The sequence below is a fragment of the Hippocampus guttulatus genome, chromosome 1, assembly GCF_054856545.1.
Source record: "Hippocampus guttulatus isolate MCC_2025c chromosome 1, RoL_Hgut_1.0, whole genome shotgun sequence".
Classification (NCBI taxonomy): Eukaryota; Metazoa; Chordata; class Actinopteri; order Syngnathiformes; family Syngnathidae; genus Hippocampus; species Hippocampus guttulatus.
This window is the reverse complement of record NC_141261.1, coordinates 7,649,090-7,664,123: the sequence shown is the minus strand read 5'-3', so window position 1 is coordinate 7,664,123 and position 15,034 is coordinate 7,649,090. Positions and strand designations below refer to the sequence as shown.

Sequence of the window (15,034 nt, the reverse complement as noted above, 5' to 3'; positions counted from 1 at the left end):
CCATTACCAACATGTCCCTTTTCACAGCACACCAAATGGCACCAGATTACTGTCATTACACAAATAGCATGTTAGTATTACAGTCTGAGAGAGGGAGGAGAGAGAATCCAAAAAAAAAAAAAAAACATTCAAGCACAATAGCAAAAGAAAGAGAATGGAATACAATGAGATTCAGCGACTGGCGGGTGGGTGATGAAATGGTTCTTTCATTGAGTTTGAGAAAACACATAACAGGAAGGGAAAGCGCGAGCCTTGTGTCGTACCAGAGTAAATATGAACCACCATTGTGGAATCAAATATGGCATTTCCATCCCAGGCCCATTTGCTACAGCAAAGACATTTATTTGTGGACAGCGGAAGAAGGGGAGTGGAAAGAAAATGAGGATTAGAAAATAAGGTAGCCGTGGATATAGAGAATGACACCATTGGTGCGATGAACATCCCGCAGCAGTTTGAGACCTGTGATAATTATTTGAAATACAAAACAGCTTCATGTGAGCCTCTCTTGTTTGGGTTCATGATAGAGGGATTAATCTTTTCAGTGCTGGAAGGGAGGACGGGAAAGAGCAATGAACGATTGCACCGGTGGATGGATGGCGGAGATGCAAAAGAGAAATGTGATTGGGTTGAATGGCTCAGTCCCCATGTGCAGCACATACAGTCCAGTGGCTGAAATATAATTGCCATATCTGCCCCATAAAAAAAAAAAAGATGAATGGCTTCTGTGAGGTAACAACACCAAGATTTCCATACAAACAAAAACGCAACAGATAGTAGAAAAATGACTGTTGTTATTTAGCGATAGTGTGTATTTTGTGGCCAGCATGTTCATACAACTGTGTGTATGTGACGAGGCATCTTTTAGGGTTAAGGAGGTTATTGGTATATTTAAAAATATTGTTTATGCGAATAAATATCGATGTGTCATCATGTGTCAAGTAAAGCTGGACAGATTCTAGGAATACATCTCATTTTATATCATGTAACCATGACTGTGGATTGTATGATAAACAATGACTTTTCAGCCATGTTGACTGCTTGCTATGATGTGAAGTGAATGGATTTTTAACACTGGCTGTAAGAATCAAATCTTTTTTTTTTTTTTAAACCTAAAAGACATATTCTGCTCCAGTGGGCATTAAGATGTGCCCCCTGGGCAGTGCTCCTACAGACTGCACTGTAGCCCTGCCAATGATATTGATTGGTTCAATTTAATGTCTACTTTGAAAATGGCCAAATGGGCCCCTCAATTTCAATTGTGGACCCGCCTCCTGGGCAGGTATAAAATGAATTAATGGCAAAAAATAAAAAAATATTTTTTTGAAATGGAATAATTGCACTATATCAGCCACTAAAGATGGCCACCCACCAAGCATGTAGCTGCCATGCCCAACGGCCAGTCCGACCCTGGCTACTGAAACATATTCCATAGATCTGAATGACTTTCCCGAAATGTTAAAGTTTCCTTCATTCCATGCAATTTCTTGTCATCCCCTCTTTCTTTGTGTTCATCTTCAGCTACCATCTGTCTTTTGTCCAGTTACACCGAAAAACATGCCAAATGAAGCCATAGATCAAAAGTCGACACGGGCAGAGACAACCTTGGTGGACGCAGACAAAATGGCTGTCTCTTGATGAGAGGATCTCTCCATCACTATTCCATCTTGGGCCGACATCTAATCCGGTATTAGTTATGTCCGCCCATCAAGGCCGCAGTGGGAAAAAGTTTGGAAGTCTTATTTTAACCCTAAATGAAAACTAGGCTATAAGATGATAACATGGTTCGGTCCTTCAAACAATCGCGTGAGAAATATTGAAGAAAATCACCACCTGAACCCCTTTCGAAAACAAATCCTCTACAGACTGAGCAGATTGTGACCAAATCCAATAAAACCCCCTTTGCTTGGCAGGAATAACATCATTTCTACTGTATTAATTCTATAAAAGCAATGCAATTACTCAATCTTGGTGTTCTTTCTCTGCTTGTTTCAATTACACACTTCAGCACATTTTCTTGTTTCCATCCGAGTCACGTCATTTCTCTCAATTCTATGAAGACATCGCACTGTCTTTGACTGCCTCACAAATCAAATTCTGATCATCTCTCTCTCTCTCTCTCTTTTTCATCCTAAATACAGTGACTACTGAGTTTACAGGCGTTTGCGCGTGAATCATGCAGCATGATATGTGCTAAAAATGTTCTTAAAATAATTGAATAGGTTAGCATCATGCTTATCACAAACACATGCATGTGCACAAGTGTTGACGGAAACAAACGGAAGAACACAAGATTAAAAAATAATATAATATGAAATGTTACATATGGTTAAGTTGACCTGGACTGGCTCAAGCTATCTGAAACAAATTGGTTGTGTGTTCTTCAACACACTACAGATGATTGTGATTGAGTGATCTATGCACATCTCACATACCATATTTCTACTTTACACATAATTTGCTTTAATGTAATGTAAGGCAATTGACTGGCAACTAGTTCAGGGGTGTACCCCGCTGTTGGGATAGGATCCAACATGCCCGCGACCCTTGTGAGGATAAGCGGTTCAGAAAATTGATGGGTATGTTTTGGGACTGGAACGGGTTAGTTGCAACTCCATTCATTACAATGGGAAGCATGACCTCAATTTATGAACAAGTTTGTAACATGAGGTCATCATGGCAGTGATAGGGTGAATCCATGCAGTCTCTCCAATTATGTTGCAGTTGAATCGGCAGAATTTGCCGGCCGGATTCCTACTTGAGGGTTTTATGTGGTGCATTTGATGAGAAATGTACCACTTGGCAACAATAATTCAGAATTGTGTCACTCGAAACATGTACAGCAATGTCAATTCAGCCAACGAATAGCCAGTAACCGTTTTGCACCAACTGTTTTGTTTTCAGTTCCTGGACACCATTCATCTTGGTTCATGCAGCATGGTGAAAATCAGGTTTGAATAATACAGTCACCGAAAAGAAGAAGCAGCCTTGTATGGCTCTGCTGTGGGAAGACACTTTGTCAATTATATTACTATCTGCTTTAACAGTGCTATATTTAAACAGGAGATCACCTCATTGCGAGACAATATTCGACAAAACTCATAAAACTGTGTGAGACGGCATTTTCCAACTCAAAACACCAATTAGCCAGGAGGACCAAGGGCACTGAGAAAACATTTCCGCGTCCTCACATCATTCGCGCCTGTTCACTGCTTTGTCCCCTTTTTCTTTTTTTTTAAAACAACTTCAAAGTTGACAAAACACTAAAGAGGATGATTTTATAACGAAATTGGGTGCATTTCGCCCCACTGACCTCGAAGTGCAGTAAACGCTGAGTGAATTGAATATGAAGCCTCTCTAATGCGGTGCCAGGCTTAGCATTTCTCCATCGTGCAGTGTTGCACGTCTACATGCGTTTCCGAAGGCGAGTCCAAATTGATCGACGGAGGTGCATCATCATCAACCCGTGATGTCACCGTCTGCCCATCCCCACGGAGGAAGAGGTGACGCCATGAGCTGCCAAGAGGTCGCCTCATGAATCGGTTTTACAAGAAAAAGAGGCATGACCTTGCCCTTCGCGTTAATTAGTTCACTCGGCTGCAGTCTTTTACAATCATTATATCATTTGGCGAGTTTATTCCTTGTCAATAAATGTTTTAATATTTTAAAAGCATTACAATGAAATATAGTAATATGTGTTTTGAATGCATTCTCGTTGGAAGGTGATGCCGCACGTGCATATGAATGATCACGCAGGGGCTGTGGTGCTCACATTGAGGGAAAATTTTTTTTTTTAAAAAACAATTTCCTTTTTTTTTCATGAGGACACATCCAGTGAAATGATGACTGGTGATTACATGAGAAGACGGTAATGTACACTGGAAATCAATATATTGCAAGCTGTCAGGTTGATGACGAATCGGATGATGTCGTTCATGGAAGCACGCAGAGTCCGAGGAAACGTTTCTGCATCGGCAACATTAACTACTGAAGGCGATTATGACGTGATAAAAAATGCATTTTGTTCGATAAGTACAATCGGAACATGAAATGTCAGAGTGACCGCAGTGGCCAAATTGACTCAAGCCTTTCTTCATTCTTTCTGAGGTAAAAAATGTGATGTCACTGAATTGACTGTAGGTGACAAATAAACAATGTTTGAGCATTGTAAAAATATGTGTAAGACAAAGATAACCAGATGTAAGTCTTGCATTAGCTCATCAAAAATGTCCTTCGTCACAAAGCAGGCGCTCTTATGTTATCTCCCCCCTCTGTGTGCGTGTGTGTGTGGGTGTGGGTGTGTGCAAGTGTAGAAAAAGAGAGTCACCTCTGGGACAAAGATAGTCCAATCCAACACTTTTAATTATGTGAGCGAGTGAATATGGGGAAAGGTAAATTGCTCTGTCAAGCTGGGAAATGGGCTTTTTTATGTTTGAGCTCTCATCACTTGGCATTTCTATTATTCAACACGGAGAGAGACGGGCTGGAAAGAGGAGGAGCAGGAGAAGGAGGGCGGATGGGAAAAAAAAAGATGATTGTCTATACGCTTTGAGATGCTAAAGACTGACTCTTGTGGTAGGCATGATAGGAGCCATTTCTATTTGACCTCACTACAGTGAAGGAAGGTCGAATTGCGATCATACAACAGTAATACCATTTTAAAGGGGGGGGGGGGTGAAGTCCTTTAAAATCACACAAAAATAGAGACTTTGAGCTCAAGATTTTTTGGGGGAGGGGGCGGGGGGGATACTTCAGCTGGATTTTCTCCGTGTACTACGGTTTCCTCCCACATTTCAGAAACATGCGTGGCAGGCTGATTGAACATTGTTCAATTGTCCCTAGGTGTGACTGTGAGCACGGATGGTTGTTTGTCTATGTGTGCCCTGGCTGGCCACCAGTTCCCCATAAGATGGCCGGGATATCCTCCAGCACGCCCCGTGACCCTTGTGAGTATAAGCGGAACAGAAAATGGATGGATGGATTTTAGCTGCGTAAGCTTGTAAAGAAAGATAAAGAGCGATTGTTCCCCTTCGACCAGGAATGGAACTTCGGTCTATGTGTTTGTTTTGGATGTTCAGCACAATGTACAATAATAAAAGAGGGGCTGAGTATACAACGTGAATAGAGCTGCTTTTCGTTGCGGTGACAAGATTCCCCTCAACCGACGTCCAAAGGGTGAACAGACAAGTTTGACGCTTAACAGCGGTGAACGGCACAACTTGTAAAGTAATAAACCGATTTGTGAGAACGCAAGGAAGTTGTGTTCATTAGAAATTATTTAACTCTCACTCAAGCGGAACGTACATAATATAAAGCTGATTTTGGTAGAATACAACAGTAGAAAAGTGAGCGAAGAGAGTCTGAACATGTTTGGAGAAGACTTGCGTGGTCCGTGTGCACGGACTCTGATTTGTTGCGAGAGATAAAAGCGACACATATCAAATAGTCCTTTGTTTGCTTAAATAATAATCTGTCCCACTGACGTTGCAATTCCGGCTCGGCTCTATTTTATTTGATCTCAGACCTGATATGAATTTTGCAGTAGAGTATGAATGATTGAAATCTGCATTTTAATACAACCAATTTTTTTTTTCATCTAAACCAATGATCTTAACAGCAAAAGTCACCGGTTTACCTTTCGAAATATGAGAGTTTTGTTCCGGTCAAGGCGGCAAGATAATATTACCGAATGTGCATTCAGACGTGCAGGCACCTTTAGATGATCTTTTTTGAAAGTCATAATAAATGCATCATGTTTTTGTGTGGTAAAGCATCACATGGGAACAGGAATGCTAAGTTTTCTTGTAATTGAGTGGCAGAGTAGTTGGCACATCCACCACATATTTTGGAGGTTGGGGTTCAAATCCAGGCACCGGTGGGAGCCTCTCAATGCTTGCGTGGCTTTTCTATAAATACTTTAGCTTCCTCCCACACCTCAAAAGCATCTCTGGGTCACTGAAGACTCTCTATTGTCCTTTGGGTTAAATGTGAGTATGAATATCTTTTTTGTCTACATGTGCCCTGCATTAAAATGGCGACCAGTCCAGGGTGTTCACCACATCTACCACTTCTTATTTTCAGACCGATAACAGGTACGAGCATTCACTCGTTGAGTGCGCACAGATACCGACTATCGATACTGCTTGTACATTTCATATGACACAATGACAAAATATTGCGAGCAAAATCTTTCTGATGCAGATATGATTTGCCGACGTGTCAAACTGCTGGAGCATAGCACCAACTATTATCAATGTCAGATTTTTTTTTTCACTTTCAGTATGGGTTACTCGTATCGGCAGTCTCCGCGAGTCCCCGATACCAAAATATAAGGTTGGTATCGGTGCTCGCCCATCCTGAGCCACAACCACCGAAATAAATGTTAAAGGCTTACGTAAACTGACGGTCAGATCATTCAGCTATTTCAGTTGGAATCCCCTTCAGAAACTGAAATATCGTCAACAGCAACGGGCTTGGTCACCACTGTCAAACTAGGCCATATTATTTAACATTGCAGTCCAAAAGCCTCAGGGGCAGACAATGCTCCAAATCAGCAGGCCAGGAAGGCTTTTTCGTGCCCTTTCATGTTGAATGCATTAAGTCGGAGCGTGAGACCTTATATTCCAACGGGACAACGCTTACTCCTGAACTCTAGTGTAGACCGAAAACGAAATAAAGAAATCACGCAAAAGAAGAATTACAAAAGGAAATCCAACAAACCGATTATATTGTTCCACCTTTATACTCTATGGCACGCACACTCACTGCTCGGTTTCTGAGAACGATTGTGAACATCGTCAGTGTTCAACCTTTAGAGAGGAACTGCAATTATGTGCTTCACAAAGAGATTCCTTTAACTCTTCTCATTAAGTCTCTTCTTGCAAGGGTCAAAGAGGATCATACATGCATATATGTAGACTGTACGTCGCACTTATGCATCGTGACGCTTACATTAGTGTATCACTGTGGTCCATCTTTCCATGCAGGCATTGTGGGTTTTTGTTTTTTTTACAAGGCTTTTATCCTATCTTCCCCACAGTTGCAGTGCTAACACTCACATAAATGCAGTAGACATATTGGTGCTCATTAAAAGTAAAACACTTGGCTTGAATAATTGAAAATGACTTATCTGGTGCCAAGAACCAATCGCTATCATGTAAATAACAGCAAATAAGAGGGAACCTATGGGAACACTTGGAAGATGAATGACTTCACAGCTGAGAGAAGTGCTGAGCAATGCAAGCTTTGCAATACAGGATGCTTATTTGAATCAAATTCAATGACATTGGTGAGATTTATAATCTCAACTGTTTTGGTTTTGATTTTCATCCCGTCTGTGTTTTTAATGCTTCTGAAAATTAGAGTGTGGAAAAAGTTTGAGCTCACCTCAAGAACCAAGACAAGGGCACGGAAAATCCTACTGGACCCCCCGCACCCTGCCCACCACCTTTTCCAGCTACTCCCTTCAGGCAAGCGCTACCGATTCATGCACATCAAAACCAGCAGACACTCAAACAGCTTCTTCCCTCTCGCCATTAACTCCCTAAACAGTAACTCAAATCTGTCGTGGCGCTTTGCATTTTTGCACACCCCTGTGCAACATTATTACTGCAATGATTTGAACAATTGTCGATGATCAATATTCCACAGCACCAAACACTTTAAAGCGCTCAAGGACTTTCTGTATAGTTGCGCACCTAAACTTGTACTACAATTACTGCTACTGGTCACTTACAAAAATGGTGCACAACCGTCATAGTATTGCATTGCACCACTGATCACTTTATCTCCGCTCGATACTCTGCACATTGTCACACAGCTTCTCATTGGATGGTACTACTGCACATTGGTACTTTTACATTACGGAAAGTCTTTCAATACTTGTCTGCCATGTCCTTGTTTATAGTAGTTGCTTGGTTTTGCAGTACTACGGTAGCCTGTAGTACCAGAGACAAATTCCTTGTGTGTTCTATATATGTGGCCAATAAAGGTGATTCTCCTCTTGTTGCATGTGTGTAGCCTTCTCTTTGTACGCTATATATATTCGAACCTCTCGTCTTTGGTACAGTCTAAGCCTCCCTCTGGGTCCTGCCGCCCTTGATGGACAGGCTTAATTCCCCAGTCAGACCAACACTGTCCATTTGTATCAATTACACTCGACTTATTCGCTGTGCTCATGCAGACACATGGAAGTCAATTATGTCTAATCTTTGGTAAATTACACGGCACTCACGAGGCAGTTCTGTCTACGGGCCCGGGAATGTCTCACTCAAGGTTATCACGGTGCGGTCATTAGCTGTTATGAGATAAGAGTCGTTGCAGGTAAGGAATGAGAAGGTGATGAAAAGTAGAGCAAGGTGTAGGGTCATACGTAATAATTTTATGTGCTACGTCGTGATAATAATGCTGTGATACGCTTGAGCTGCCGCACGTTTCTACATCAGCCCTTTGTTCACACCTCACAAAAGAAAATGAAGGGTTTCTGTCAATGATTGCTCTATTTATTTTAACATTAATGGTGAAATATGAAGGAATAAAAAAAACAACAAAGTATTTGCGTGCATTTGATGTCCCTTAGCAAGTTCCGTATTTTGTTCGGACCACTGGATATACCATTCTGAATGGATGTTCACTCTTATCACATAATAATCTGTTTGAGCTCAGTGACACACATTCTTGTGTGAAAAAGCTTTTTTGTTCCAGTCTCGGATATGAATGTCAGGACATAAAATTGAACAGAAAATACAGCCATTTCTTTTAAGAGAAATTTTCCACTGTTTCCAACTGATGGTTTAAGAAGAGGCCCCTTGTTTTTTGGACAGCGTAGCACAAAAGCGCTGGCTCATCAATAAGAACTTAATTAAAATGACCATCTACAAGTTGTCTGTCGACGGCAAAGCCTCATGACCGCTGCCTCCACAGAATCTGCTCCATGTGGCTTTGACAAGAAATGAAGTGTTTATATAATTGGGTTGGAGACACAGATGGACAGTGGGATGAGACGTTTTGTCAGGGTGTCGGCCCTGATGACTTGATCACTGAATACCAGTACTGACTGATTTCATTGACTAATTTGAATGCTGCGATTGCCAGGACATTTTGTGAATCCATTTGCTTTCTGTTTTGTTATTATTATTATTATTTGTTTTGTTTGAACGAACAATATGGCGGCAGCCAGAGAAGAGCTAGTTTATAAATAATCCTCACATTGTTTTCTAAAGTACAAGAAAAGAGAAGAAAGGAAATCGTGGAGTCAATAACACTGAACGTTTATATGTGCAACAGACATTTCTCGATATTTCGGAAACCTTTGGCACAATGCCTCCATATATGGACCAGCTGACCTTTGCCACCTGATAGCTCAGTTCATTGTTTAATTGTCAACATTTTAAGCCCTAAATTATTAAGCATCATGTTAACGTACAGCACATAGAAAAGAGGACTATATTTTAAAGCTTGTTTGGAAGCAGGAGAAATAAAGCAAATCCCAGAAATAACACTTTGAATGAGACCGGTGTTATTTTCCCTTTCTAGTGAGTGAGATTAAAACTAAATTAAAATGAGGTGTTGGATTTGTGTGCGTGTCTGTGTCTGTTCTTGAGATTTTTAAGAACATAACAACTCTAAACAGTAGTGGTGAAAATCAGTCCTGAAAAGACAAAGCTGAAGCAGAAAATGTTTTTTGGGCTATCTGAAGTTTCCAAACACCCTTGACAAGAATTATATCAGAGTACAGGATGTAAACTGTTAAACATTGCGCACTGACATGCATTGTTGTCTTTTAAGAGGGGCGGACTTTGAAGGCAGTTGAGGCTTTTTGGCTAAGGTTAATGATAAAAATGATACTCCAATGACTATATGTGGGTACGGCATGCTCAAAAGGATCGTATTATGTGCTGATTTCTACTCTGTTTCTGACATTTCTTTTTTGTCTTTGCATAATTAGCTTGACTGGTTGCTTCCAATGATATGTCTATATTACAGAGGTCAAACTTAAGGCCCGGGGGCCAGATCTGGCCAGCCACATCATTTTATGTGGCCCGTGAAAGCAAATCAAAGCTGTTTCAACTTTCATGTTGCTTCCTAAAATTGCTACCAGAATTTCTAATTCTCATTTGTAATAAATAAGAGTGAAACGGTAAGTATTTTCTTGTTATTACAGTATCTTAAACAATAGGTGAATAAACCATTATTCTTTACTTTTTTATATGGTTTCAGTCATAACGGCCCCCCAAGGGAAACTTACTAAAATCTGGCCCGCGACAAAAGTGAGTTTGACACCCCTGGTCTATATTCTCCTTCTATTTGTTGTGGATGCCACTCATTCTTGCTGCGTGTTTGACATTGTTTATGAACAGGTGCATCCTTGTATCATATGCGTCGCTGGACTTCTTCCGTGTTGTCAACCGTATTCAGAATAATAATAACCTCGGGTGGGTGCTGATTCTTTCAGAGTGTGTGTGTAGGTTCACACTTTACCTGTTGATTGGTGAGGGTGTACAAGTATTGGTAATCTGGGCTGAAGAGCAAATCTTTCAGGATGGGGCTGCCATCACTCACGACGACGTTTTCGTACAGCGAAGCCGGCTGGGAAACGGAGTTGACGAGGATCTAAGAGAAGTCAAGGAGAAAAAAAATGATAAGATGTAATTTTTCATTTTAAGATGCCAGTCCACTTGTTCAACAATAATTGAGCAAAGATTTGCATCTGGTGCGTTTGTTTGAAAAAAAAAAAAAAAAATCCCAACGCGCCAAGTGGCATAATTGCCGACATTTCCATGCCTAATTTCACACATGCAGAAATGTGTCACTGTGTCACATACTATAACTGCGTATATACTGTACATCCTTTTATAATTCTAAAATAAACAACAAACACATTAAAATTCAATCAAAAACAGTGATGAAGTTTGAAAGAAAAACATTTCAGCGAGTGTTGGTCTAAATAAAGTGTTAAAAGTGCGGCTAATGTTTGCCAAAACATCCGATCCAAATTCATATTCACAAATACGGCAAACATCGCGACACCTAAATACATTAGCTTAACTCCCGTGTCTAAACTTTCCCCAAAGTCTGACAAAACTTTATAATTTTCCTCTACACTCATATCTTCCAGTTTTTGCCTTTCCTGGTCTCAAACATGTGTACTTTTTTAAATCTGTCAAGTCACCAACAGAGTTGCCTTAATATTTTATTTTTTTGGAATAGAAGGTTAGGCCTGTCAACACAGTGGGTGAGCGTGTTTCAAAGGAGCAGAAATCCACTTTGCATAAAAGGCAAGTGCATTGAAAGATCAGCTTTGTTAAGGTTCCCAGCGGGATATTTTATCAAAATAATCTCAAGATTTTACTCTACAAAGCAAAATGTCTGGTATTTGCCTCTGAGTTTACAACAAAATGGAATCAAACGCTTTGCATGGGGAGCGGCTTGAACAAGGATGATTACTCACTTCACCTCGGTTCTTAAAAAAAAAAAAAAAAAAATCAACTTAAAAGAACGCGAGGAACGATGCTCACAGAAGTTAACCTGACTTTCAGACAATTTTAAGAAGGCCACTATGGAAACATCTAGGATAACCAAAGACTCTAAATTGCCCATTGCGGTGACGGTGATTTGACATGTTTTTTGGAAGAATCCACAAACATTAAAGTGTGACCACGTATAAAGGAAAAAAAAAAGTAATATGATACTTTTGCATTTCAGGTTATATTCCTCACAGTGTAAAATGATGCCCCCCCCCCCCCCCACTCACACACTGAGTTGGAAAATGCTAATGAATGCCATTAGCATTTGTGAAGATTAGAGTCCACAATTATGTGGGAATGTGAACGGCGACAGACGAGTTGCCCGATAGCTCGGAGCAGAGGGCAGTTGGAGCAGGATTCAGGTCACTTGGCACGAAAGGGATGCAGAGTGGCACAGGTGAGCGTATACTCTCTCATGTCTTCAAATAGCCTGCAGATTTCTGCTCCCCTCCTGCGACCTGCAAAGTCGAGTTGGGAGGCTCCATTTCCATCAAACGGTATATTGTCGTTGATATTCACTCAAGAATGCTTGCGTTTTTTTAGGGTTGTGGGTGAGGTGGAGCACGGCTGACACTGGCCAGGAGGAAGCTTGCACCTGGGATTGGTTGCCTTTCAATCAGATGGCACAGAGAGAAAAAAAAGAACTACTCACTTTCACAATGCCATTCCCACCTATAGAAAATATTGAATCTTCATTGAACCTAACATGCATGTTGATGGGATGTGAAATGAAGCCAGAATACTTGAGAGTAAAATCACAAAAACGCTTAGATCTGTTTATCTTCATTCCTCTCCTTTCCAGCGCACACCTCCACCTTGTTAAATGTTCCTCCAACCTGCTCCCCATCACGGCAGATCACAGTGTCATCTGTAAACATTACAGCCAATGGATATTCCAGTTTAACCTCATCTGTCAACCTATCCAATCCAAGTGAAAAGAAGAAGGGCCTTAGAGCAGATCCCTGATGGATCCACCTTAAACCTCTGTCATACCGACAGAACACTTCACCACTGTTCTTGCACCCCCATACTGTACATGTCCTGAACTATTTTAAGCTACTTCTCTGCCGCTCCTGACCTCCTCATTCAGTGACCCGGCTCTTCTCTGAATTCTCATAGGCTGGATTGACAGACACAACTTCTTCTGAACCTTCTCTGAACTTGTCCATCAACAGCCTTGAGGCTAATAATGCATCTCTAGTACTCTTCCTAGGCATGAAAGTATTCTGTTGTTCACAACTACTCTCCTCTGTCGTGTCCTCTTCCATTCCTCCTTCCCATAATTTCACCACAATAGTTCTCGCAATCCTGCACATCATTCTTTTTCCTGAAAATGGGGACCAGCACACATTTCCTCCATTCCTCTGGCATCTTCTCGCCTTCTATAATTCTATTGGACAACCTGGTGAAAAACTCCCCAGCCACCGCTACTTAAACTATTCTTCCCATCCATGAAACACATTTCTATCTCTATCCTTAATCACCCAACCATGGTACAGTACATAAAGTTTGCAATAATGATATGGCAGAGGGAAAAAGTAAATAATGAGAGAACGTGGCAGCTGCCCATCAGTTCAAATGCATGAGACGCACTGCTTACATGTGTGGCGCCGAATTTTCTTCTTCATGTTTGTGGTAACACATTCAAGCGGCTGCGTGAGAAGTGTCTCCTCACTCACATACGAGTCATGCTGTGTGTCACCAAGAGAGCAGCTTATTTTTTTTCTGCTCGCAGCCAAAGCGAGACTACAAATGATATGTGGATCTTTCGAGCATTCTATTTTGGGGGGGCCATTATCAAAGGCAACCAAATCCAGCCTGACAGGGTTGGCGTCAGCTGTGCAGCAGACTTCTTAATCTGGCAGAAATACCTGCAGGAGTTTGATTCATGCGACGGTGAAAATTTAGCACGAAATATGACGAAAAGTAAACACTACAGTCTGATTGAACTTGAACTGCTGTCAGCAATGTGACTTTGACTATGGTTGCAATTTTGTGAGAAAAGGACTTTGTCCATCCATTCTAAGGTGTCTTGGAGCCTAGCCCAGCTGACTTTGGGCAAAAGGCGAGGTACAACATACGGGGCACCGGAGGTTTCAAATCCAAATCCAGAAAGTGAAAACCCTGCCGCAGGTTGGCTTTAGCCACAGGTGCTTCCACTCACCCTGAAGGTAAATGAGCTCCCTGGGTGCAGCTGCACCTGTGGCTACAGCCTAACAGTGGCAGGATTTTTACTTTCTCGACCTGGTTTGATACCTCTGAAGGGCACAGAGAGACAAACAACAAGATTAGTGACCATTGGCATTCACAATCTTATTTTAGAGTCTCCAATTAATGACACATGGAGGTGTTTGGAATGCATGGGAAGTAGAAGGAGAACATGCAAACTCCATGCAGGAAAGTCAGAGCATGGATTTCAACTTTGAGGCGAGTCACTACATTAACCAGTTGCTTACTCTGGAAGTACTGTTCTTCTCCCCCCCCCCCCCCCACCCCCTCCCCCTTATTTTTTTTAGCAATCTGCTGTGGAGTGACTTTCAAACACCGGAATTCCCCTCTGGGGTTCAATAAAAGGTATCATAATTTGAAAGTAGAAGAAAGAAGTCTAACGCCCAAACTACATCGGCTTTCTACTTCATAGTGTACATTAATTTGTGTATTAAAACCTACCATAGCTGTTTGAGAAAACGGTATGAGGAGATCCTTTTATTTTGCTTTTCCAACTAAAGGTAATGATGTGTTTTTAAAAACAGTCTTAACTTTGGAAACGAAATGTTTCCTCATCTGAACTATGCCCAAGCTGCTCTGTGCCATGAATTCCCCTGACAAAACAAAGGACACTGTAACCTACCAAAACTTTGTTTAGTTCACACAATCTTGAGAAATTACAGATAACATACTGGCATGCACACATAATGAAAGGCATTATACAGAACTAGCGAAATCTCGCACAGCTAAAACCTTGTCGACGATGAAGACAAGGAAGCATACGGGGCACGTGTTGAAGTGGCATCGCTGTGTCCATGGCGATAAGGTGAAAGAAGGGAAGTAAGGATTTAGTAAGTACTAAATGTGAGGTGTGCGGCCCGGTGGGCCAGTGGTTAGCGCGTCAATCTCACAGTGCAGAGGTCGTGGGTTCGATCCCGGCTCCGGCCTCCCTGTGTGGAGTGGGCCTGCGTGGGTTTTCTCCGGGTACTCCGGTTTCCTCCCACATTCCAAAAACATGCACGGCAGGCTGATTGAACACTCCAAATTGTCCCTAGGTTTGAGTGTGAGCGCGGATGGTTGTTCGTCTCTGTGTGCCCTGCGATTGGCTGGCAATCGGTTCAGGGTGTCCCCAGCCTACTGCCGGGATAGGCTCCAGCACCCCCCCGCGACTCTTGTGAGGATAAGCGGTTCGGAAAATGGATGGATGGATTTATTTATCATTTTCCCTGATGCTAATATCTTGTATGAGGTCATGTTATTTTTTAAAGCATCCCTCCAGCTGTGTCCTATTCTTGAACCTGCTA

General features: G+C 41.7%; 1 protein-coding gene across 2 annotated transcripts in view; it reads right to left on the bottom strand.

The window, feature by feature from the left end:
• LOC147210234 (plexin-A1-like) overlaps positions 1 to 15,034 on the bottom strand; it is a 198,101-nt gene that overhangs the window by 87,192 nt on the left and 95,875 nt on the right. For both annotated transcript variants that reach the window (XM_086107232.1, XM_086107240.1), the window contains exon 4: positions 10,477 to 10,608. In XM_086107232.1, the coding sequence (XP_085963358.1) occupies positions 10,477 to 10,608 (132 nt within the window). The remainder of the gene's footprint in view (positions 1 to 10,476; positions 10,609 to 15,034) is intronic.